General features: G+C 41.7%; 1 protein-coding gene across 3 annotated transcripts in view; it reads right to left on the reverse strand.

The window, feature by feature from the left end:
• Positions 1-430: 430 nt before the first annotated feature.
• Positions 431-24958, reverse strand: part of ICA1 (islet cell autoantigen 1) — an 81098-nt gene continuing 56570 nt past the window's right edge. For 2 of the 3 annotated variants that reach the window (XM_068157094.1, XM_068157096.1), the window contains 7 exons: positions 20353-20447; positions 18265-18314; positions 13628-13690; positions 13430-13471; positions 10059-10349; positions 3579-3674; positions 431-1555 (listed from right to left, as the gene is read on the reverse strand). In XM_068157094.1, the coding sequence (XP_068013195.1) occupies positions 1434-1555; positions 3579-3674; positions 10059-10349; positions 13430-13471; positions 13628-13690; positions 18265-18314; positions 20353-20447 (759 nt within the window). In that variant the 3' untranslated portion in view covers positions 431-1433. The remainder of the gene's footprint in view (positions 1556-3578; positions 3675-10058; positions 10350-13429; positions 13472-13627; positions 13691-18264; positions 18315-20352; positions 20448-24958) is intronic. The other variant, XM_068157095.1, reaches the window with a different exon arrangement.

The following is a 24958-nucleotide window of genomic DNA, read 5'->3' on the forward strand; positions in this document are numbered from 1 at the left end:
GCAGCCACCAAATGATGATCTGCTGCTTTCAAGAAGCTGGTCAGCTTGGTTAACTTCTATATTGATCATTATTTTCCTGTTTCCAATGCAGGTACTTAGGCAAAGAGGCAAGGATTAACTAACTAACTGTTACTTTACTGGTAGTGAAAAACTTTACCAATGAAGAAAGAAAATTAACTGAATGGAAAAAGGCCAAATGCTGCAGATCCAACTCAACCCATGGCAGTTGCAAAGCTGGTACAGAGAGCAGATATGTGGAATGTAGGATCTTAAGTGGCTGCTGGCACATCCTTTTTACCTTCCTTTGCTGTAAAAGGAGAACAGGGAGGCAAAGGGCCACAGAATGAGGTAGAATTTTCTCACTGCCCTCCTGGGTTACTGTTCAGAAGGAGTGTGAGGGAATGACATGAATTGTAAGGCACTCTCTAGGAACGGGGCAGGTATCTTTATTTTCAGATGCTTGTTATGTACCAATCCACCAGCAGCACACCAGCATTCCAGGGGGGAATAAAAGGGCTTTTTTGTTTCCTTTTGCTTAGTTTTTTTTGTCAAAATCATTTTATTAAAGAGTTTCTGTCACAACAAGCTCAAAATAACACATGCTGCAGAAAGAAACCGGATGAAAAACAGTCCAAACAGAAATATGGATGTTTTGAAGGCATGGTAAAGCATCCATCAGTAGAAACTTCTGCAAACAGGTGCAAGTTCTGTTGGTGCAATGAAGAAATGCCTCAGAAAAGCAGCCTGCAGGGCATGACTTCTGTTTATGTAGAGCAGTTTGTTGAATAAGTTAAATCAGTACAGGGCACAATTTTCCATGGCTGCACAGACCCAAATGTGTTTCTCTTCAACGATTAGCCTCAGCACAGATTTTCTTTTCCACTGTGAGTACCAACAAAACAAATCCCCTTGACAGCTTAACATAGCAGTAATATAGATTATATACATGACAGACATTTGACTCATGCAGCCTCCTCACTTACATGATTTTTTATGTCTTTATTTAGCAATTGGTTGGTACAATTTATTTACTCAAGAAACATTATAGAAAAATAGGTTTGCAATATTTCACTCCAGGGTTAGCTTCTCACCACCTCAGGCAAAGCCACTTTTCTTTTTCAGCAGATAAATCTAATCTGGCAAGAAACCTGCCCTAATTCTTTACCTCCTCTTTTAGTTGTTTTTTTTTTTTCAGTGTAAGTCCATGTAGAAAATAAATGCAAACTCTTTATACAAAACCAAAAAAGACAACCAAAGAAACCAAGAGCAAGTGACTGTACCTGTACAAAAGGGGATTCGTTCCCTCCCGTTTTATTATCATGGCACATACTTTATAGCTTCACGACAGCATACTAATTCCCACTTAGTTTTTGTTTAACCCCCCAAAACAGTGTTGATGAATGGAAGAATGTGAGTTACCATAGGCAGCTGACTCATGCATTAAGCAATTCATGTTCTTTATCAGTTTTCCCAACAGCATCAGGATTGGATAATGGGTCAAGGTCAGCAAAGAGACTGAACCAGGCAGTCAAGTCTTTAGGATTCTTTGTGGGTTCTGGAAGGAAAAAAAAAAAGGAAAAAGTACAGACTTGTCAACTGTTTGAAACCCAAACTGACTGAGTGTTTGACTGGGGTCAAACAAATGCCAAGCAATTGTTTAATTTATTACTAAGGGCACTTCTGACAAGAACATCAGAAGGAGTGATGGCATTTTAAAACACTGCTTTTAGCAGAACATGGAGCTTTAGTAAGAATGGATGTTTTACATCTGTCTGCCTGTGTATTTCATATGGTGCCTGCCAGGAGAACTACAGGAACACTTTAATTAAAAGTAGAAACAACCTTGCTCTGGCCAGCTTTGTTTCCTGAGAGGCATTTTATTTGTGTGTGTGTGCACCTGCAAGCCTGCAAATAAAGTAAAAGCAAAGCGAGGGCAAATTTTACTTTCAACCTCACTTACAGGACTGAATTCCTTTGCCCAAATTCAGCTCATGTGACCATTCTGTCCCTCCTGTATACGACCACGTAAGGTCATTACTCATCTGGAATGAAGTTTTAATGGGAAGGTAGTGGCTGGAGAGACAGGGGGTACCTTTGATAGGCAGTCCCAAGTACAGTTGCTGCTATTAGGGTTTATTTTTGGGTGGAGATAAAAAAAATGGTATTTCAACCAGCAATATATTCTAGCACCAGCTGTTCTCTTTCATTTATGTGTCTACACTGGCACATGGCTTTCACAGAGGTCTCCTATCCTCCCCTATTCCAAGGGGGCAGTTGTTCAAGTTAAAGCAGTGACAACTTTGACTGCTATAAAGAAGCAGCATCACCACTTGCTTTGTTTTTTGTGACCCTGTGCTGACATATATTACATTGCTAGTGCCATATGATGTGCTCTTCCACTCAGAGACATGCCATCACATGAAACATTCTTTGTGACACAAGGAATTTGTGGACTAGGCTTTGCCTGGCATCACTTTCATCTTGGTGTCCACCAGGCTGATGTTATCTGCCACTTTCATAAGCACAAAGTAGCTGAAGGCTGTTCCTTTTTCTGGTGAAGGTATCACACTCATTTCCAAAACAGTTTCTGAAACACCCTCACCCTCTTATTTTGTGTTCAGCTGAAAAGTGCCAGTCTTTTAATTCTGGGAGTCAGGGGAAGGAGGAATATTTTCCTTCTCGCTCCTTTCTTCTGTGCTCAACATCTTTGACACAGGTTCTGATCAAATGAGATTGCACAGAAGAGGCTACAAACTGGGGAAAAGGATTCAACATGTTCTGGTTCACTTCTCCAGAAAACCCTAGTCAAAATCAGCAGGGCTTTGTCCCAGTAGATGGCAGGACAAAGCACTCTTGGCTCAGTTGCAAGAAGTGAATTAAGTTTCAAATAGATGATTACTGATATGATGCAAGTGATCAACAAAGTTTGCAATTAGGGCTCTTCTTCCTTATCAGTAGACTGTATTTTAGCCACAATGTTCTCCTAGAGCTTTAAAACACTGTTTAGCTTAGACAAAGTGCACGCAGATGCTACTCTGTGCGACTCAAAATTATAGTAGTAAAAGAAACTGTAGTTTCAGCTCCCTCATTATATAGTAAATTACTCTTTTGACTTAGTACCAGCACTGAAGATTATTAAAAAAAATATGCATAGACATATCATACACAGAATTAACACTGAAGTAAGAGTCATTCATGAGTGATTCTCGGCATGCAACTACCACAAAACCAGCTTTCATTATGCTGAGAAGCCTGGACAGGTACAAGAGCCACAGCTTAGAAGGAAAAGCAGGGCAGTCTTTTCTTTAGGTATGGACTTAAAAGCTTAAATTATCTCTGACAACTTCTTTTCACTCTTTCCTCCCCATTGTTAGGAGAAAGCAGTTTTGTCGGACTGGGAAGTAGGACATAAAATTCAGAATATCTGCTCTTTCTTTTTTTTTTTTTTGTCCCCATTAGGAAATCAATTCCTCCTGTCTAGCACAGCATTAAAAGCTGAATGGGGTATGAGGTTTTGTTGTGAAAATCACTGTATTGAAACATCAGTAGGACATCAAGACAAGACATGAGTGTATCACCTTTCACCGGCGTCTTGTTAGCATTCACATTCAGGCTGTCTGGTTTCTGTGCTGGCTGTGGGATAGACTGTGGGCTCACACTGTGAGCTGCCCATCCTAAAATTCAAGAATACAGCAGCATTAGTGTGAAGAATTCCTTTAACTCCAGCACCCCATTGTCTGGCAGCACAATGCACACATCAGAGGATGGAGCAGAAGATGATGGTTATGGCTGTTGCCTCATACACAACAAAAAAATCAGCAGTCAGATGCTGCAGACAACCAAGGTCCTTAAGAAGAGAATAGCTGTGGATCAGTTTCATCACCTCCCAGATTCAGGCAGCTGTACTGTTTACAAACCTTTAATGTAGTTTAAAAAGATTATTTTTTGCCTTGTTTCTTTTATCTGATCACAGTTAACATTTGTTCACAGAAGGGCCAGTACAGCACTCGAATGAAGCATAACTGTAGGAAGAAGGATATCGCTTACATCCGGGCAAAAATATCACAGATCTCAAACATTTTTTTTCCACCTTTCTTTACTTTTACAGTTTCAAAGCATTTCATCTCATCAACTATTCAACAACAACAAGACACAGACACCTTAAATCTTTTTCACTTGATTTTGAAATGGCTCATTCTGAAAAAAAACTAATTTCTTGCCAAGCACTTTAAAGAACGAATTTCAAGATGCACTACTTTGAGTTAACTTAAAGCTAGGTTTAAATGGAGTCTTTCTTTTGTTCTGGATTTGAAAGGATCTTCTCAGCAGGGAGAAGGTGACAAAGCAGGGGAAATTGAAACTAGATAGCCACAATATATTTTATCTTACGTGCATATTCCACAGCCACAGAAGAGTAATGATAAATGCAGTGCATGAGGCCAGGAAGCATACTAGGAAAAAAAACAGAGCCTTTTTATCCCTGGCTTCAGATAGTGAAATTCTTGTGCTTTATCACACGTTGAGGACTGGAAGCTGTATTTCTAATGTCAATAATATCCCCTTTAAGTGGGGCCTGATCAATTATCCATCCGCCTCAGGGATCTAGTATATCTAATTCTGCAGGAGAATCATCACTGCATACAGCATTTCCTTAGTCACTCTTTTTTTCCTTGCTACAAATTCATGCTCTCACATCCTTTTCTACTCTCTTTCTCATAGAATCACAGAATGGCTTAGATTGGAAAGAACCTCAGAGATCATCTACTCCAACCTCTCTGCCATGGGCACCTCACTCAGCTGCTCAAGGCCTCAACTTGGCTGCTGAAGGACTTCCTCTCCTTACCTTGCCCCCTTTTCGAGACCCCTGTCAGACATTGGTACCCAGAGCCCTGACATCTCTTTGCCCTTCCTCTCCCCATTTTTCCCCTGTTTGAGACCCCTGTCAGACATTGGTACCCAGTGCCCTGACAGTTACTGTAACAGCCACGTAAGTCACACAAACCCATCCTCTCTCTAACAGATTATTCTCATCACTCTCTAAACTTCACCTTGACTACAAAAGCTCAGAAGCCCAAGCTGTGTTATTAAAGAGAAAGAAGAGTGTTTCTATAAAATCACATGAATTAGGAAGGAAAATTAAGCCTCAAACATCCTCTGCACTGCTAAGGAAACAAACAAAAAACTTTCAAAATATGGATGCAGAGGGCTCACAGACATTTGTTCTAGGAAAAGGTGATTGAGCTAGCCTGTGCCCCCTGACAATGAGGATTTTTACGGTTTAGTCTTTCAAACAAGCAAATTTGAACCATTAATAATGAAAAGTATGGCATTAATACTTCAGACTGGTATTTTCTCTGGCTGTGTTACAGAACAGAAGGGCAGAGGATGTTACAGACAGCTACTGAAGACCTTAATGCTTTTGGGTTTTGTAGATGTAGCACCAGAAAGTGGTTTTATATGTCAGTGGATGGCAGATGGATAAATTAAGAGGCTTAAGCAAATAGGGCCAAATCCTGATTTCATGGAAATGAGTGGGAGTGCTGCCTGGAAACTTTCTGTGCAAGTCCCAATGACTTCAGTGAGATCAGGAGTTGGCTCCCCCAGCACTCACTGATGTTTGGTTACACCGATGTGTCTGACTGGCAGACCACAGAGCAAACACCACAGGGCAGTTAAATCCTTGGAGCCCTCCTTCTGAGTCTCTGGACAGGGCTTGGTTAAGTGGCACGTCCCCTAGAGAGGCTGTGGTCTGCTGCTCTGTTCATTGAAATGCAGGTAGCTCAAGTACCACTCGGGAAACAAAAAGAACCTAACAACAGCTACAAAAACATCCACCCGAAAACGGCTCCACAGAATGCTTTGGGAATGAACTTACTCATCTATGAAAGACTGACACAGAATCTTGATTAAATACTTTCATGAATTTTATGTGTTCAGGGGCCACTCACAGTGAGCTACAGAGGACAACTTTGCCTTTCAAAAACCCAAATTGCAGCCTATCACTTTGAAAGCAGTTGTTGGTCATAGGCCTGTCCTGGTTTGCCTGTCCACAGGATGGCTTTGTTACATGACTGGACAAAAGAATATTGCCAGGGCAGCAAGAAAACCAAACAGCTTACTTTTCAGCTAGCATCTTCAAATGTTACCACAAGGAAATGCAGAAATGGAAATGGTGAGCTGCACGCCTCCTTTACCATCTGGAATATGTAGGGAAGACAAAGAGGAGCCCTTGGTGGTGTGAGTAAGTAAACAAGGCCATAAACATCAGGACGGAGAAAGCTTTGTCTAAAACAGTGGAAAGGCAACCAAACTACAGAGCTGTATCTGGAGGAGAATCCAAAAGATTTGCTGAGAGCATGCTTTGTTTCTAGTGTATACACACACACACACATTTATATGTATTGTAAACCAGCACCTGGTAGTCTTAGAGCGATTCAAAGTCCCATTGTGCTAGAGCCTGCCTATAAATACAGCCAGAGAAAACTCCGAGCTGGGAATTCCTGACTGTAACAGTTTATAACCTGCATAGCATTGTGCCTGTTTTACAGATTAAGATCTAAGGCAGAGAGAAAACAAAGCCCCAAAGATTTATGAGCGTGCTTAACATAAAATAAGTAAGTAATCCCACTGAAGTTAATAGAAAAGTTAATGTGCTTAAAGTTAAGCATGTGAGTTTTAAGAATCTTTATGGTCTCAAGGCCAAATTCACACAGGAAGCATGCACCATCAAGGCTCCAGTGTAGCACCTCACACTGAATAACTGTTAAGCAACTGGGGGGGAAGCATAGGAGACTTAGAAATATCCATAATTTATATATTCTAATATTCCCCCCTTGTGTGTTTAGCTGGGTTTATACTGCTGTGAGTATATAGTTTAAATAATTTGAAAACTGTCTCTATTCCCAAATTTATTGATAAGATCACAGCATGAAAGAAGCACTGTGAAGGAAAATGAAATGCAGTTTAAGATGAAAGCTGAGAATCCACAAGATCTAAAATAGGCAGATTTTCACCCTCTGTTAAAAAGTAAGCCAAACAATTCCTTGAAAAGGAAAACAGCCTATGGAAGTTAGCTGAAATAATGCATTTTGCTTAGCAACTGGAGCCATCTGATTATTCTGAAGTACTTGAAGGGGGCCTACAAGAAAGCTGGAAAAGGACTTTTGACAAGGGCTTGTAGGAATAGGACAAGAGGGAATGGATTTAAGCTTGAGAAGGGCAGATTTAGACTGGAGATTAGGAAGAAATTCTTTATAGTGAGTGTGGGGAGACACTGGAACAGGTTGCCCAGAGAGGTCATGGATGCCCCCTCCCTGGAGGTGTTCAAGGTCAGGCTGGATGAGGCCTTGAGCAAGCTGGGCTAGTGGAAGGTGTCCCTGCCCGTGGCAGCAGGACTGGAACAGGATGGTCTTCAAGGTCCCTTCCAAACTAAACCCTTCAATGAATCTATGAATCCCTGACTTTTCAAATGGCAATAATTACCAATATCTCCTATTGAAACTTTGGAAATCCATCTGAAAACACTAACAAATTTGATTATTCCAATACAGAGTTATTCTTAGTCAAGAATGCCGTGTTAACTAGAGTGCATTTTCCATTTCCAGCATTCCCTGAATGCAACACATCTGACTTGTTATTTTGAAGGCCCAGCAGCACAGCCCATGCCAGCATCTTGTGCAAAGTAGAGTGGTAACAACAGCCTTGGAATGGATGTCCAGCCCTGTTTGCCATTTACACCTCAAATTTTCCTTCAGAACCAGGTTTATGTTTAAAAACATGTAAAAACCCTAGGGAAAAAAAAATCAGTCCCATGATATTTCTCTTGCTGTTTTCAGCAATTAGCTTAAAATCTGCTTTCTGTCTCTGTGTCATGAAAGGTGTTTTTCACTTTGCCTTTCCCCCCTTTCAATAGATACTGCTTCTGGTCACAAACTGTTCAATTTGGCCATGCAGTGAGTAAATCTCATGATGTTTTTAGCTCACCTTTGATGTGGTCACATCCTATGCTCTTCCAGCCCCTCTTCACTCTATCATATTCATATGTGCATGTACCTCATCATGAAAATACCCCTAAAACTGCATCATTGCAAATGGCATTTGCCCACTTTCCATCTAAGCATTTAAATCAGTAGACCGTTGTGGTTTTGTTGAAGGACATCGAGACACTTGAACGTGTCCAGAGAAGGGCAACAAGGCTGGGGAGAGGCCTTGAGCACAAGCCCTATGAGGAGAGGCTGAGGGAGCTGGGATTGTTTAGCCTGGAGAAGAGGAGGCTCAGGGGTGACCTCATTGCCCTTTACAACTACCTGAAAGGTGGTTGTAGCCAGGAAGGGGTTGGTCTCTTCTCCCAGGCAACCAGCACCAGAACAAGAGGACACAGTCTCAAGCTGCGCCAGGGGAAGTTTAGGCTCGAGGTGAGGAGAAAGTTCTTCACGGAGAGAGTCATTCGTCATTGGAACGGGTTGCCCAGGGAGGTGGTGGAGTCACCATCCCTGGAGGTGTGCAAGAGGGGACTGGACGTGGCACTTGGTGCCATGGTCTAGTCATGAGGTCTGTGGTGACAGATTGGACTCGATGACCCTCGAGGTTTCTTCCAACCTTGGCGATACTGTGATACTATCTTGATTTGGGTGTGGTGGTGGTAACTGTATTAATTATAAGGTAAATTTATCTTTCTTGTTCTATGACAGATCATTTTACATCATGTGTGTCTGTACAAGTTGCATGGGTTCCAAGAAGGAGTCTTCAGGATGGAATTGGTCTGCTACATCACTCTTCCTCAAATGACTTGGGACAGAGCCCATAAAGGGGCAAGGTCCATCTCCACCTTAAAAAAGCCTAGGAGAAATCTAGCCAGACTGTGGGGAGGATAAAGGTAGTTGCTGTTGGCTGGTTATCATCAGCCTGTCATCCTTTCTCCCTTCATCAAGGCCAAAACAGCAGCAGGAAAGCTCTGCCCTAGTTCCCATCTTTCCTGTCCTCTCTCCTCAGCAGCACTAACCAAGATAATGAACTGCATAGAAGAATAAAGAGAGAAAGACAGTAACTGAGCATCGACCAGCCTACAAAAGGCATCACAGAATCACACAGAATCTGAGAGTGTTAGGTGTTGGAAGAGACCTTGAAAGACCATCCAGACCAAGCCCCCTTCCAGAGCAGGTTCATATAGAGCATGTCACACAGGAATCCAACCAGGAGGGTTCTGAATGTCTCTAAAGGAGACTCCACATCCTCTGTGGGCAGCCTGTTCCAGGGCTCTGTCACCCTCGCAGTGAAAAATGTTTTCCTCATGTTCATGTGGAACCTCCTATGCCCCAGCTTGCACTCATTGCCCCTTATCCTGTCATTGGGCATCACTGAGCAGAGCCTGGCTCCATCCTCCAAACACTGCCCTTCACTTCTTTATAAACATTAATGAGGTCACCCCTCAGGCTCCTCTTCTCCAAACTGAAGAGCCCCAGCTCCCTCAGCCTCATAAGGGAGATGTTCCACTGCCTTAATGATACAGAAATCCACCTGTATGGTTGCTAGGATATGACAATCCATTCTACCATACCCACATCCCTACATGCAACTGTATGGGATGCTTGGAAACGAAACCAAACCAACAACCAGAAAATGAATGAGTGCAGTTGGTTTTCACCAAGTGGTTTAAAAATAGTATTCCCAGACAAAATATAGCAATCATCTTTGGTTCTCTGGCCTCTTAGCAGAGACAGAGGTTGTGATTTAAACAGTAAAACCCACTCAAACAGATTTTCTGTTACAGGAAAGAAAAAAAGAAATCTCAGAAGCCCACAGAATATTTCAGGAAGCTCAATGAAAACATTTAAGACAGTAATTCTTACTTTAGATTTTAGGGTACTTCATTCACTAACACTGGATAGGCAGGGTTGGAAAAACAAGTATGCTACTCACATGCTTTTCTCCAGGCCACACTTTGCTTGCACTCCAGGGTTTCTGCAGCTATGGCCCAACATAAAGTGTCACCATGCTGCTGCAGAGGCGAAAGTCAGACTCTAAACCCAAAAAGCTAACAGAACAAGATGAGCTCTTACCATGTAAAGATGACTGCAAGTCATTCATGTTTTGGTCTAACAGTTGTGAGGGCAAATAGCCTGATGGTGTTGGTGCCACAGATGATGAGGTGGTCTCCACATCTCCAGCTGAGGAGTTCATGGTGTGATCAGAAAGTGCAACCTGTCCAAAAACTGCTGTCCACTCTTTGCTGAATTCCCCTTCATCCAGGGAGGAAGCATTGAGGATCTCATTCAGTAACACCATGTCATCCTTATCGCCAGGTTCTGCCTCCAAGGACCTCACAAATGGATCCTTTGAAGCTGTCTCAGCTCAAGAGAATCAAGAGAAAAAAAAAATTAGACAAATAAAGGAAAGAAGGAACCTTTAAAAAATATCCAGTTTAGGCTTTACATGGTAAATGAGATGGAATAATTTTGCGTGCTTGTTTTCTCCTTCAGACCCAATTCTCTTGGACATCTGGGCTCGTAGCTCAGGTAACAAATAACTCCTTGATTGTCTTAGATAGCCTCACCACTGTTAAGATTAATTTCTGATTAAAAAAAAGAAAGCTACAAGCATGCATTTAAAAAAATAATCATCTATTAAGCAGCACATCAGAATCTATACATGGTCTGATATTCAAAGCACTGCTTTTATGTTGCTTTTTGAAGCATTATGGAAAACTGTTGGAAAAAAAAAAATCATCAGATTGGTGTAAATTGAAAACAAAGGGGTTGGAGATTATTCTAGAATTTTGTGAGAACATGTTTAAGATGAGCTTTATGACCTTGTGGCAGTTTGGGTTGGGTGCCTCCTGTTCCTGCCACACAAGCTACATCTCCGGTGTCCTGAGTGTCCTGCCCAGTGGGGTGGACACAGGAAGCAGCCTATTTCATACCCATAATACTCTGAGCCCTATAAATCCACCTGCAAAGTCATTCTCTTCTTCTCTCTTCCCTCTCTGCCCTGTGGGAGATGCTCCCTATAGGGTAACGCTGGGGGAGTATCTCAAGGCCTCTTAGGCCTGGTTAAGCCTAATGCCAGGAGAAGGCGGGGGGGGGGGGTGGGGAGCAGTCTCAGACCTGGTCAGTCTGAGACTAGCCTAGAAGTGGGGGAGGGAAGAAAGAGCCCTGGGGGTTTCAGGTATACCCTCAGGTGGGGAGAAGGGAAGTGTTGGGAGGCCTTTGGGCGTGCTATAGGGGACTCTGTACACTTTGGGATTCTTTTGTGACTATACTTGTAGCTTCTGTAAAACACATTTAAACTTTCCATCACAATCCATTTGTGTGAGTGTCATTCTTTTGCCCCTTTCAGGGGCAATAGAGGATCTATTCAGCTTCAAATCAGGATAAACCTTCTGAGCAGCACTTGAATTCTTGGGCTGTTTCCCCAGGATAACAGCTTACTCTAAGCACAGTGAGATTTCTACACTGGTCAATGCCATAGTAATTTTGTTTTCGCCCTTCTTAGGCTGCTGAGAAATAACTAAGGACACTTTTTTTCCTGGTTCCCCTTGCTAGTTGTTCTAGCAGCCGAACTGCAGCTGATGAAGGAAGCTCTGAGCCATTGCTCCTTTAAAACAACTTTTCCCCATTTTAGAAATGTTAATAAAAAAAAAATAAATTAAAAAAATAAATAAAAATAACAGAAACTTGCAGTCAGGATCATAGCCTTTTCCATAGCTCACAAAATATTTGGATAGTGAAAGGAGAACTACCAAGGAACCCCAACTGTTATTTTACTTGGAAACATTTACAGTTCCACTGCAGGAGTATGGAGAGGACACAAGGGGTCGTTAACAGTGTTGATAATGTTATATCACTAAACCCCAGAATGCTTTATCTTAATCATGCTTCTTTCAAACTTGTGGTAAGGCACACAAGCAACTTTGGTTTTCCAAAGTTCAGAAAGTCCACCTCAACATAAGGAGAAACTTCTTTACTGTAAAGGTGTTGAAGCACTGGAACAGGCTACCCAGAGAAGTTGTGGAGTCTCCTCTGGAGACTTTCAAAACCTTGCACTAGATCAGGTTGCCCAAAGCCACGTCCAGCCTGGCTTTGAAAACATAATCATTAGCCTAAAGCTGGCAAATGTGTAAAATTAGGGAAAATGGCTGATATTGTAACATTGACACAACCATCTTTATCTGATGCAGCTGTCTCAGACAACTCTTTGCAGGCTGATTTTGTTATTTTACTGAAGAAAGAACCAAACAGCCTTCTAACTGACATTACTAGACTGGCGTGGCCAAGAAATGTGTGCATTATCTATATCTCCATCAAGAAGGCCCAACAAGGAGTAGAACTGAGTAAGGAGAGAACCAGAGGGAAAAAAGGCCACTCTCAGATGTGCACTGCCCTTTTTCATTAACCACAGAAAAGAAGTCATCACTACCTTACCCTTCCACTAGTTAAGGCTGCTTCTGTCACAGAGCTGAGGAACTTGCCCTGCTTCTGTGTTCAAGGGTGATTCCCCATGTGGGTCAGCGCAAGAGACTGCTCGTGGCAAATCCAAAGTTGAGGTGTTTGCCAATGCTCTGCTCCTTGCCTACCACGAAGGCAATGCCCTAAGTATCTCAAATTACACTCTTGGTCTGCCTAAACTGCACAAAAGGCTTTTCAAATGTGCTTCTTTCCTTTGTTTTTGAGTTGCCACAGTTTTTGTTGTTGTTGAAAAGTTGTTTGTTTTTTTTTTTACTTGAGATGTATGAGTGAAAACCAAATGAGAAATTAGAGGCAATACTCATATTGCATATGGAAAGTCAACACAAAGCTCTTAGATCTTTCATGTGTTAGTGGTAAAGCAGTATCCAGAAGAAACAACAACCCAGCATATCCCCTTGAGCTGCCACAGACCTCACAAAAGGATGAGGGTAGGAGTAGAACCTGGAAGGAATCTTATGTGTATCTGAGAAGAGCATGGCAGATTTAATTAAGTATCTGCCTGAAAGAAGTCACCAGCTCTTACATGGTTTTAAGATGACTAAATCAATTGTTCCTCATACATTGCTGATATAAAATCCTGTGGTTACTAGAGTATTGCCAAGGGTTATGATACAACTACTAAAAAAAAACCCCAAACACAAAGAAGTTTGAGAAATGTTATAGGAGGGGTAAAGTTTACAACAGAACCTACTTCAAAGGGACAAATATGATCTCCTCCAGTATACCTAACCTTGAACCATCTCATTTTATCCCCAAGGTTTACTTCAGATTATAACATCAGCACTAGTGCCTCTGCATGTGTATGAAGCTGAGTTTCCTTTGGCCAACACTGTTTAAACACTTCAGCTAATTTCATTCAGCCCTTCAGATTATGAAAACAAGCAGGAGTTAAGATTAAACTACTTGTTGCCTGCAATTGAAAAGCAGATGAAACACACACACACACACACACAAATGTTTCATACCATTTTCTTCAGGCTGCAGGTCTAGTAAGTCATCTATGGCACCTAAAAGCAAAACAAAGCAAAAATAAAAAAAACAAAAAGAAAACAAAAAGAAAAAAAGAAAAAGAAAGGAAAAAAAGAAAGGAAAAGCAGCAAAGGAAGATCTGCAGTACACTGACAATCAATATGGATAGAGGTAGTTTTCTTAAGTCTCTTCACCTGAGTTCTGCTTCTGGTTGTAATCTCCTTGTAACGTGGAGAGGACATCCTTGCCATTGTCAGCTGCAATCAAGATCCATAAACATGTCAAATCGCACCTGGCACAACAAGACTCTGCTTATAAACAATGTCACTGTAAGATTCAACACTTGTTGGTATTCATGTTTAAAATGAGCCTGATGACAACAGCTGAAAGACCACAAATACAAATATTTCTAAGATGTGAGGCAAATTTCTGAAGCATAACCTGGGGGAGTGGACTTTCCTTTGAATCCCCACTTGCCACACCTGCCCATCTCCAGGCTGAGCTCAGCCAACTAAGGCAAGTACAAGGGGGTGATCACAGCACTTCCGGGGGGCAGACTTCAGCTTCTTTAAGCAACTAATTCAGAGAGTACCCTGGGTAGCAGCCCTTGAGAACAAAGGGGTCCAGGATGGTTGGTCCTACTTCAAATAGGAGCTCTTGAAGGTACAGGAACAGGCTGTGCCCATGTGCCAAAAGATGAACCACTGGGGAAGGCAACTGGCCTGAATGGGCAAGCAGCTCTTGAAGGAATTAAGGGAAAAAAAGAGGCTGTATTGCCTTTGGAAAGGGGGAGAGGCAACTTGTGATACGTTTAAGGATGTTGTTAGATCATGTAGGAGAAAAATTAGAAAGGCAAAAGCCCAGTTAGAACTCAAGCTGGCCACTTCTGTGAAGGACAATAAAAAGTGTTTTAATAAATATATTAATGCTAAAAAGAGGAGCAAGAACCTCCACTCTTTATTGGACCTGGAGGGGAGCATTGTAACTAAAGATGAGGAAAAGGCTGAGGTACTAAATACCTTCTTTGCCTCCATTTTCAACAGTAAGGCAGGAGGACTTCAGGGCAACCAGCCTCCTGAACTGGTAGATGGGGTCACGGAGCAGTGTAGTACCCCTGAAATCCATGAGGAAGCAGTTAGGGACTTGCTGAGCCACTTGGATACTCACAAGTGCATGGGACTAGATGGGATCCATCCTAGGGTGCTGAGAGAGCTGGCAGGTGAGCTGGCCAAGCTGCTCTACACCATTTTTCAACAGTCCTATCTCACTGGAGAGGTCCCAGATGACTGGAAGGTGGCCAATGTGATGCCCATCCACAAGAAAGGCTGGAAGGAGGAACCAGGGAATTCCAGAGCTGTCAGCCTGACCTCAGTGCCAGGCAAGAGTATGGAACAGGTCATCTTGCAATCACACAGCACTTAAAAGGATGGCCAAGGGCTCAGGACTAGCCAACATGGATTTGGGAAGGGCAGGTCCTGCCTGACCAACCTGATCTCCTTCTATGATCAGGTGACTGCCTGGTGGATGTGGGGAAGGCTGTGGATGTAGTCTACCTGGACCTCAGCAAGGCCTTTGACACCGTCCCCCACAGCAAACTCCTGGCCAAGCTATCAGCCCACGGCTTGGACAGCAGCACTCTGTGGGGGGTTAAGAACTGGCTGGAGGGCCGTGCCCAGAGAGTGGTGGGCACTAGCGGCATCCCCCAGGGATCAGTGCTGGGTCCCATCCTGTTCAATATCTTTATTGATGACCTAGATGAGGGGATTGAGTCCACCATTAGTATGTTTGCAGACAACACCAAGTTGGGACAGGTGTGGGTCAGTTAGAGTGTAGAAGGGCTCTGCAAAGAGACCCTGACTGGCTGGACAGATGGGAAGCATCCAACATGATGGCATTTAACAAGTCCAAGTGCTGGGTACCCATAACCACCTCTGATTACATCCTATACAGATATAGACAGGACAGGCATAAAAATACAAGTACAAATACACAGGATGCTTCCATAAAAGGAAAATTCATTTCAATACCTGAAGGAATCTACAAGAAGGCTGGAGAGAGACTTTTCATAAGGGTGTCTAGCAATAGGACAAGGGGGAATGGTTTGAAGCTGAGGGAGAGCAGGGTTAGACTGGATCTCAGGAAGAAGTTCTTCAGTACAGGAGTGGTAAGACTCTGGAACAGGCTGCCCAGGGAGGCTGTGGATGCCTCCTCCTGGGAGGTGTTTGAGATCAGGTTGGATGATGCCTTGAGCAGCCGAGTCTAGCTGAGAGGCATGGCAGGAGGTTGTAGTAGATAATCTCTAAGGTACCTTCCAACATGAGCCAATCTATGACTCTATAACAATGCACAAACTGACTGGCAGAGGGGAAAAAAACTCCTACAATCTGAGAATCTCATGAAAGGTGGAATATAGATGTCCACAATTCTGTAGTGAAAAAGGTTCAACTGTTGCTGAAAGGCTGCCTTAATTAAATGGTAAAAATGATGGAGCCAATCTTAAAAACAGTCATAATATGCAGGGAAACTGCAGAGCAAATGATATATAATTCGAAGTTAGAAGTAGTTGATGAGCAAAACTAAGAAGAAACACAGCTCCACCACTAGTAGCACTACATCTGTATTACTTTAGTACATGCAGAGTACTTCAAGAAAAACCAATAAATCTTAGCAATGGCACAGACCTACTGCTCTATGGAGATGGAAACATTTAGCAGAACAGGCAGAAGTATCCCAAAATACTTCAGTTCCTTTAAAGGGTGATGGAGAAAGAGACAGAACAAGGTATTTATATTATGGATAACGGTGAAATATTTTGCAGCCCATAAGTAACTGGGATTCTAGGAAACATCTGTTCAGAAAATGTAAGTCAGAACATTGCATCCAAGAATATTAAAAAATCTCATCACAACGAGATCTGAGCTAATTAATTGCAAAAATGGGTGAAACTTCTATGAGCTAGCAGCTCAGCATTACTCCATCACCTGAATCCTGCTCAGTATGGGATTCAGCAAAAGAGTACAATAAATACTCCTATAATAAGAGGGTGTTTTTTATGGAAAGCAGACCTAGCTAAAAACCACAACTAATTTCATCCTTTGATAAAGCCATGAGCTTTATTTGGTAAAGATATTTGTTTAGGAACAACTTGACTTTGCACTGCATAGCCTTCCAGCTAAAATGTTAACACTACATAATATATATAATGAACATATTGAATGGATTAGGAACATGACAACTAACAGATGTCAAAAAACCAACCCCCAGTTGTTAGGAGAAATAATTGCAAGGTAGAAGTGTTTCTAGTTTAGATCTGCAAGGTTTAGTGCTATATTCATGGCTATTCAATGGCTTTAACAGTCGTCTGGAAGTAAACACAAAATCACTCCTGAGAAACATGTGCAAACAGCTACCAGGCTAATAGAAGTGGTCATTCAAGCCAATCCTTCAGTTTCTGAGGTCAGAGATGGAAGAATTTAATATCACTAAGCTGTAAGTTCTATCCCTAGGAATAAGGAATAAAAGCCATGCTGTAGAAAGGAGGAACGATCCTGGAAAGCCATGGCCAAAGGCAACTCAGTCTTGGTAAACAACAAATTCAAATACAAGCTTCTAACTTGATGTTGCAGCAAATGAGATTTACTTCTTGGATATAGAAACAGGAATGGGATTTTAACTTCTAGAAACACACCAGGAGAGACCAACATCACAAATGTCCAATTGTATATACATCATACTTTCAAAGGGATATTGCAAAGTGGAATGGAAACAAAAAACTTCAAAAACAAAGATGTTTTCAAGACTTTCATTTGGTTAGTACATTGAAAGGAAGATTGAGAGGAGGCTTGGTTTTAATGTGGCACCTGTAAAGTGTCTTCATAGAGGATAAAACACCACATATTAAAGTGATTCTCTACTAATTTCATATAAAAACATATAAGCCATGACATTATTTAAGCTGGAAGGACCTCTGGGGTCATCTTATCCCTTGTTTGAGAGTCAGCTATGAAGTCAGATTAGTTAGTACCTTTAAAGTCTCTTCAGGGAGGATAAAATACCACATATTAAAATGATTCTTCTTTAATTTAGTAGAAAAAGATATATTATAAGACATGGCATTATTTAGGCTGGAAGGACCTCTGGGGGTCATTTTATCCAAGAGCCTTGTCAGAGTAGTCTCAGCTATGAAGTTAGATCAGGTTCCATGGGGATGCATTCTGTCAGGCTCCATGGATGAAGACTCCACAGCCCCTCCAGGTTAATTTTTTCCAGCACTTCACTACCCTCACTGTAAACAATTCTTTTTCCTAGTACACAAACAACCACAATTTCTCCTCCTGTCAGTTGTGTCCATTGGCTCCTATGCTTTCACTGTGCACCTTGAATTAGAGCCTGTCTTTCACTGGGTAACAACAACCCATCAGATCATGGGCGGTGGCTGAGTATGACTGCCTAGCATTTGGGCAGAAATTCCACTGAATTAATCAAGTTTTTAACAGAGTACATCTCTAATCACTGGAACAAACTAGCAAGGTAAGTGGCACATCCTCCCTGTCTTGACACCTAATAATCTGTATCTCCTTTCCTTGAAGACATGCCCATAGTAAGAATTACTCCTTGGAAGACAAGCTGTTTGACCTATCTCAGAGTACTGGAATGAAACACAGTGGCGTGTAACATGTAAGAGATTGATTTCAGCAGATCTTCTTGGCCTTAAGGTTTATGCACTTGTAGGGATTTGCTGGGTGAAGCTGAACACACGAGAAACAAAAGCGAAAAAACCCCATCAATTATTACAGCAGTTACGAAGTTATGATAACAGGAAATAAAATACCTGCATAGTCTGATTCCTTGGGGTGGCTCTCCTCATCTAATGAAATCAACCTTAATTGCAAAGAATAATTAAAAAAAATATAAATAATTGAGAAAGCAATTCTAAGCCTATAGAATAATAATACATTTTACTCTTTCTGGTCACAGAATTGTATCAATAATAAACTAATCAGATGGACTCTTCATTTGCTGTACATGCTGGTATGATGGTAATGTTTATTCTTTCTTTGGCAAAGCTAAAATGAGATTGAAGACCAACTATTAAAACCTACCACCCTTCCATTTTCAAGGTGCTGTAATAAAAAGTAGTCTGCTTTTCCAGATTGGGTCTTTCATAACTACTATAAAGTAGGCACAACTGTTCCCCAAAAATCCCATCGAAACCCCAACCGCTTTGCACTTCTCTTTTTGACAGCAACTAATTGAAAAAACAACAGTCAGGTGAGTTTTGTCCCAAGTCAGCAGACATCTAAAGAACCACATCAGCAGTTTTGATGAAAAAGGTCTCGATAATCAAAGAAAAAAAGGCCAAAAAAGGCCACAGCTGCGGTTTACGGGCAGTTTTTATATGAAGGTAAGCTCCTGAGTGAAGAATATATACTTTCCAACTGCGATTGACTTTGTGTAAAGCCATTCAAGCAGCAGGAGATGAAGCAGCCACAAGCCTGATGTGGTGATGAAGAGGACTGTGTAGGCACATTCCACCCACCCTCTACTGACAGGACAGGAGGAGTAACCTCCCCTGTTCTTGAGGATAGCTTGTGGCAGAGCAGAGGAAAGTTAGATTCAGGCCAAATGCTAGTACAATGAATGTTTACTGGGAATGGAAAGGTTGTGAGGAAAGCTTTGCTTTGTGTAGTTAACTCTTCTAGAATCACAGATTTTAATTTTTTTTATGGTCAGCCTTAGTAAAACAGTAACATATATTTTCCCCCTCAGTTTTATGACAGAGAGAGAAGGGAAAAGATAATAGAGAAGTAAAACCAAATACGACCATGCCATGGCATCTGATGCATTTTCTGGTAGGTGCCCATGCACACATCTTGTAAAATGCATGCATTTCTTCTAGAACTTTACATTCACCATTGAGGAAAACAATTGTTTATGAAATTCTTTGTTATTGTCACAGGAGATGCAACAGATTCAAGGAAGTTCTGTGGAGACAGCCACCTGCCAAATGGTACTTGGCCAAGTCCTTTCTGATCTGGATAGCATCAAACCTGACACCAATTTATAAACTGGTTTTGGGCAGTACTTCTGAAACTAAACCAGGAAAAGGAACTGGAAAATGGAACTCTTTAACAATCCATTCTTATAAATACTTGAGCAAAATCCACTAATCAGTCAAGCTGTTCTCTGCTTTTTCTTTTTGATAACTGATCCTTTGGGTGCTTCATTTAACCAAGGACAGTCAAAACAACAGGTGGCAGCAGGATTATATCAGTGTTGCATCCCCTCGCAACCGAATCCTGATGGTCCCATAGGGGAGGGATCGCATCTCGCTCTCCTTGTCTCCTCTCCCCATAGAAGCCCATTCATAAGTCCCTCTCACCTCAGAGCTCCAGGTAACTCAACCCTTGATAGCATCAGCTCACTTAGATGTACTTTATACTAAGTACCGACTGCTTCATTGGATTACTAACCGATGCTGTATACATTACAAAAACTAATCGCTGCTCAAAGCAATCAGGAATCCATCTCCTATTCCCAGGTGAAAGGAGATGCTGCTGAAGGGAGAAATACAATGCTTGTGTATCTTCTCCCATGTGTAGCTGTTTACTGCTTCTTTTAGTAAGGAAAAAATGAAGCAAAAGCTGAAAAATACAGAGAAGGCTAGGAAAGTTGGAAAAAACCAAACATCTAAAGGTTTAACGAGGCTTTAAAAACCTCTTAATTTCACCATAAAGTTTATTAGCTTTCATGTACATGTTACACCATTTCAGGAATTCCTGTGTTAAGCTTACTATTAGCTGGTGTGATCAGACCAGCTGTGTCTGGATTCCCATTTAGGTTTGGTGACTTCAGCAACCAGAAAGCAGATTCTAGATGAAACCCCTTATTATTTTAATATACAGGCCCTGTGACTTACTGACTCTGCTGATCTTGTTCTGATGTGGTGCTCTCCATCTGCAGGTCCTCCTTTTCTGCTTTTTCTGTTAATTTATTCACAGGATCTTGTAAGCTCTAGATCATAACCACAACATAAAGAGAAGAAAGCAAAATGGAATCAGGTGTATAATTTAAAGCCAAACCACACTACAGAACCTATGTAAATTAAGCGAGAATGGGTTTGAGTTGTATCAAAACTATTCAAAGAAGCAAAATAAGAAATGTTAGAAGACACTCATTCAAACTGAGTCATATGAACAGACTTTATATAAGAAGGTAACTCTTGGCTACTTCTAAGATCTAATATTTCTAAGTAAAACCATCTATACCATGTGAAAGCAAGCACTGGCAGCATACTTCTTTCGTTTTTTTTTTGGGGGTTGCCTCTGATTTTTGTCTCATTTTTAAGATGAGGAAAATTCATTCTTCACATCTGTTTGTTCCTTATAGTGCTGGTGGTCAAGAAGCTCAACATGAGCTCTCAGTGTGCACTTGCAGCCCGCAAGGCCAATCAGATCCTGGGCTGCATCAGGAGAAGTGTGGCCAGCAGGGCAAGGGAGGTGATTCTCCCCCTCTGCTCAGCTCTGGTGAGACCTCACCTGGAGTACTGCGGCCAGTTCTGGAGCCCCTATTACAAGAGGGATATGGACGTGCTGGAGTGTGTCCAGAGAAGGGCCATGAGGATGATCAGAGGGCTGGAGCACCTCTCCTATGAGGACAGACTGAAGGAGTTGGGGCTGTTCAGTCTGGAGAAGAGAAGGCTCCGAGGTGACCTAATTGTGGCCTTCCAGTATCTGAAGGGGGCCTACAAGAAGGCTGGAGAGGGACTTCTCAGGATCTCAGGTAGTGATAGGACTAGGGGGGATGGAATGAAGCTGGAGGTGGGGAGATTCAGGCTGGAGGTGAGGAGGAAGTTCTTCACCATGAGAGTAGTGAAGCCCTGGAATGGGTTGTCCAGGGAGGTGGTTGGGGCGCCATCCCTGGAGGTGTTTAAGCCCAGGCTGGATGAGGCTCTGGTCAGCCTGATCTAGTGTGGGGTGTCCCTGCCCATGGCAGGGGGCTTGGAACTAGATGATCCTTGTGGTCCCTTCCAACCCTAACTGATACTATGATACTATGATACTTCTTTTTTCCTGACACAGCAATTCATGCAACCTTGGTAGCTACAGTGTAGTGGGAAGATTCTATTTGTATTCTGAATCTGAAAATGAAGGGGTTAAAATGTTGGATGCATATTCAAGTTAGAGGCTTGCTATGATATTACTACACTCTACAGTCCCTTTGCAATCTGAAAAGCTATGCTTCAAGATAACAATGTGCAGTTTCATGGTCAGAATTTTTATAACCCAAACTTGGACATGTGAACAAGCCAACTCATGAAGCATTACAGATTGACTCTTTGACATTACAGAAGTGATCAGTACATTACAAGTTGTCCTTCTTATGCATCAGTCAGGATTTCTGTATGGAAAATCAAATTAAGTTTGTGCAAAACTTAATAAACACAAAAACTTAATGGGTTTGCATCTGAAGTTTCAACCAAATGGTAGCAAGTTTTACCAGAACAGTTTAACAGAGAAGAAAAAAACACGACTGCTAAATTCATCTCACCTATTGAACAAAAGTTACGAGCCCCCAGTCCATCTGTTACAAGAGAAGCTTTCCCAGGTCTTGTTTGCACTTCCCTGTTAACCAGGACAGATGAGTCCCCAGAAAGGGCATTCCGATTTCTGCTTGGCTCAGTATTTGCCTGTACTTTAATGTTTTAGAAACAAAACTAATGGACCTGTTGTATACTGCAGCTGCAGTTTTTCCCCTCCTTTCACTAAGTTAAGCCTTCTATCTAGAACTATACATTATGTGTTAAAAGATCAGGGATCACAAAAGCAGCAATAACAAATAGGGGCATTAAAGAAATTCACCTTGTTCTGTGGTTGCCACTTTTGGGGGCCCACTGTAACAGTGCTGACTAGAATCACACATGTAAGTGTGATTAAATTCTGGATTTGAATTCTTTGAATCCTGAATAATGGATGCTAGCCACCTCTGCTAGGTCACCTGTGAACAAATATGTCACCCTTTAACTGCACTGGTACTGGGTATTGGTTAGACTGCACTTGTACTATTAAAATCAGTGGGAGTCACTTCACTGACTCCAAGAGGACCTGGACTGCAGTTCACAAATATATGAATATACACTACCCTTGCACAAAAGCCAAATACAGTTTCTCTGCAGTGCAAAGAAAGGCAGCAGAGCATTGCATGATAGGGACTGCACTCCTTTGGGCACTTGAACCATCCTGGACACTTTCACAATAGGACACATAACCACTGCAATCAGGAGGGGATGGTGCAACAGTTGTGGTACTCTGCTGTCACTGCATAGCATCACACAGCCCACCCAAGAGGATGTAATGTCTCTGAACAACAAACAGAACTACTTTAACCACTGCCTAATTGTATAAATTAAAGAAATTTATCAGCAATAAAATCTTCTACATCTTCACCAAGAAAAATACAGAGAAATCATCATCCTTCTTTAAGGAGCTATATTTTATGATGCTTCCTTCATGGGCACTTGAGGAAATCCATAGTTAAAAGACTGTGATCAAACCACAAAAAGTATATAGAAATAGAGTTCACAAGTACCTTGGGAAGGAAACAGCATGATAAATAATAATGGCAGTTACTATTTCCTCTGTTAGAAAAATAGACATAGCTTTAATGGAGATTATGATAAAAATCAGCAGCTGTATATGAATGCAAGAATTCAGTGTAACAAGTTAATTCTGGCAATATTCCCTCAAATTCTGACAGAAAAGAATGGATTTCCCTCCCCCCCACCCCCATCTTCCTCTACTCCACATCTTGATGTGCACTATAAATTGAGATGTAGAATAGAATTGTTTGGTTGGAAGAGCCCTTTAAGATCATTAAGTCCACCTGTTAACACCTAGCACTGCCGAGTCACCACTAAGCCATCTTTTAAATACCTTCAGGGATGGTAGAGAATCTACCACCTAGGTAGATCTAGGAAGCTAGGGAATGGATCTGAAATAAAACTGAGTGTTAAAAAGTCATTGTCAACTGGTTTCTAAACATGAACCCACTGTAATTTGATCACCACTGTCAGCAGCTGTAGAAATCAAGCTATGATATTCTCTTAACTGTTTCAGATTACATCAGAAGAGGGTTAGAAGCCCCAGCTAGGATGTGCAGCCCCATCTAGAATGTGCAGTGATTAAACAAGGCTGTAAAGATCCAGAAAAGTTCAGATAAAAGCAAGCACAATTTGGTGTATGGGTGTATGAAGTCACCCTGACTTTGCTAGCTCAGAGCACAAAATGTAACTTCACAGCACTCTTCTGAGTGCTCATGTGGATTTAGTATTTACCTCATGGTAGGATCCTGGCATGTTTAGAAAGTTATCTTCCCATCTTTCTTATTACTCTTTAACTACAAAAATGAGGGTAAGACCATGCACACTATCAGCACAAGTTCACAGTCATTCATTCTGCCCATCTTGTCTGTCTCTACAACCAAAAGCCACCCAGTGATATTTTGCTTGCTCCCAGTACTCAGACTAAACATCCAAGCCAACAAGGGGATCCTCTGCTGCAGAGTTAACTCTGGTTCCAATTCAGGCACTGTTGCAAAGCTGACTGCTACTCACTCACAAAATTCCTTCACCTGCATCTTGGCTGCTTTCATGTCAAGCCAAGATCACATGGACTGCAAACAAAACCAGAGTGTTGACAACACACTCAGCTCATTCATAGCTCCCCTCAGTCTCTTAGACAACTAATGTGCTTCCTTTTGACTGAGAGAATCAAAGAAACACAGCTAAGGGCAGGTACAGGAGCCATGGATACATCTCAGGATGTCATGGCACACATGGAGAAGAGTGACATCAATGAGAAGACATAAACTTGGATATCATAGAATCGTATGTTTCATCTGGGGGACCAGCTGATAGGGGAGAGGAAAACCAGGCAGTCTCAGAAGTTCCCCATGAAGATCCATCAGGTTAAAAACCCAAAGCCCCACAAAATCCCCCAAAACACACTGATATAAAATTATACAGAGTCTTGCCTATGAGTAAAGTCTTGGTGCACCAAACAGAACCAGGAATGGATACCAGACTACAGCAGAGGTCAGCAGAAAGATACAGTGATGTAGAACCTGTTTGAGCAGAGTTCTCCAAACTATGTAAAAAGCACAGAAATAAATGAATGCACTGAGATTTATGCCTTTTGACTCCCTTACCAGGGCTATTATTGTTTCCAGACTCAAATGAACTCTTCAGAAAGTTTGGTATTATAGCATTAAAGTATAAAAAATTGCAACTAAAATGTCATTAAGTAAATAAGGCAAATAGATGGTGACAGAAGAGGTATTATTGATGAAAAGTAGCCTCTGAAATAAATCTGTATGGATGTGATAGGTGGTAATTTCAGGGCAATGAAACCTGAAAGGCTTTACCAGAACAGCAGCCCATCGTCTTTACCATTACACTAATGGAGACAGTAACAGGTACTTTTATATCATGAGTTGTTAGTACATTAATAATCATTCTTTCATCAAGG

Source organism: Melanerpes formicivorus, unplaced genomic scaffold (genome assembly GCF_026170545.1).
Source record: "Melanerpes formicivorus ecotype bairdi unplaced genomic scaffold, bMelFor1.0.p_v2 SCAF_35, whole genome shotgun sequence".
NCBI classification, from domain to species: domain Eukaryota; kingdom Metazoa; phylum Chordata; class Aves; order Piciformes; family Picidae; genus Melanerpes; species Melanerpes formicivorus.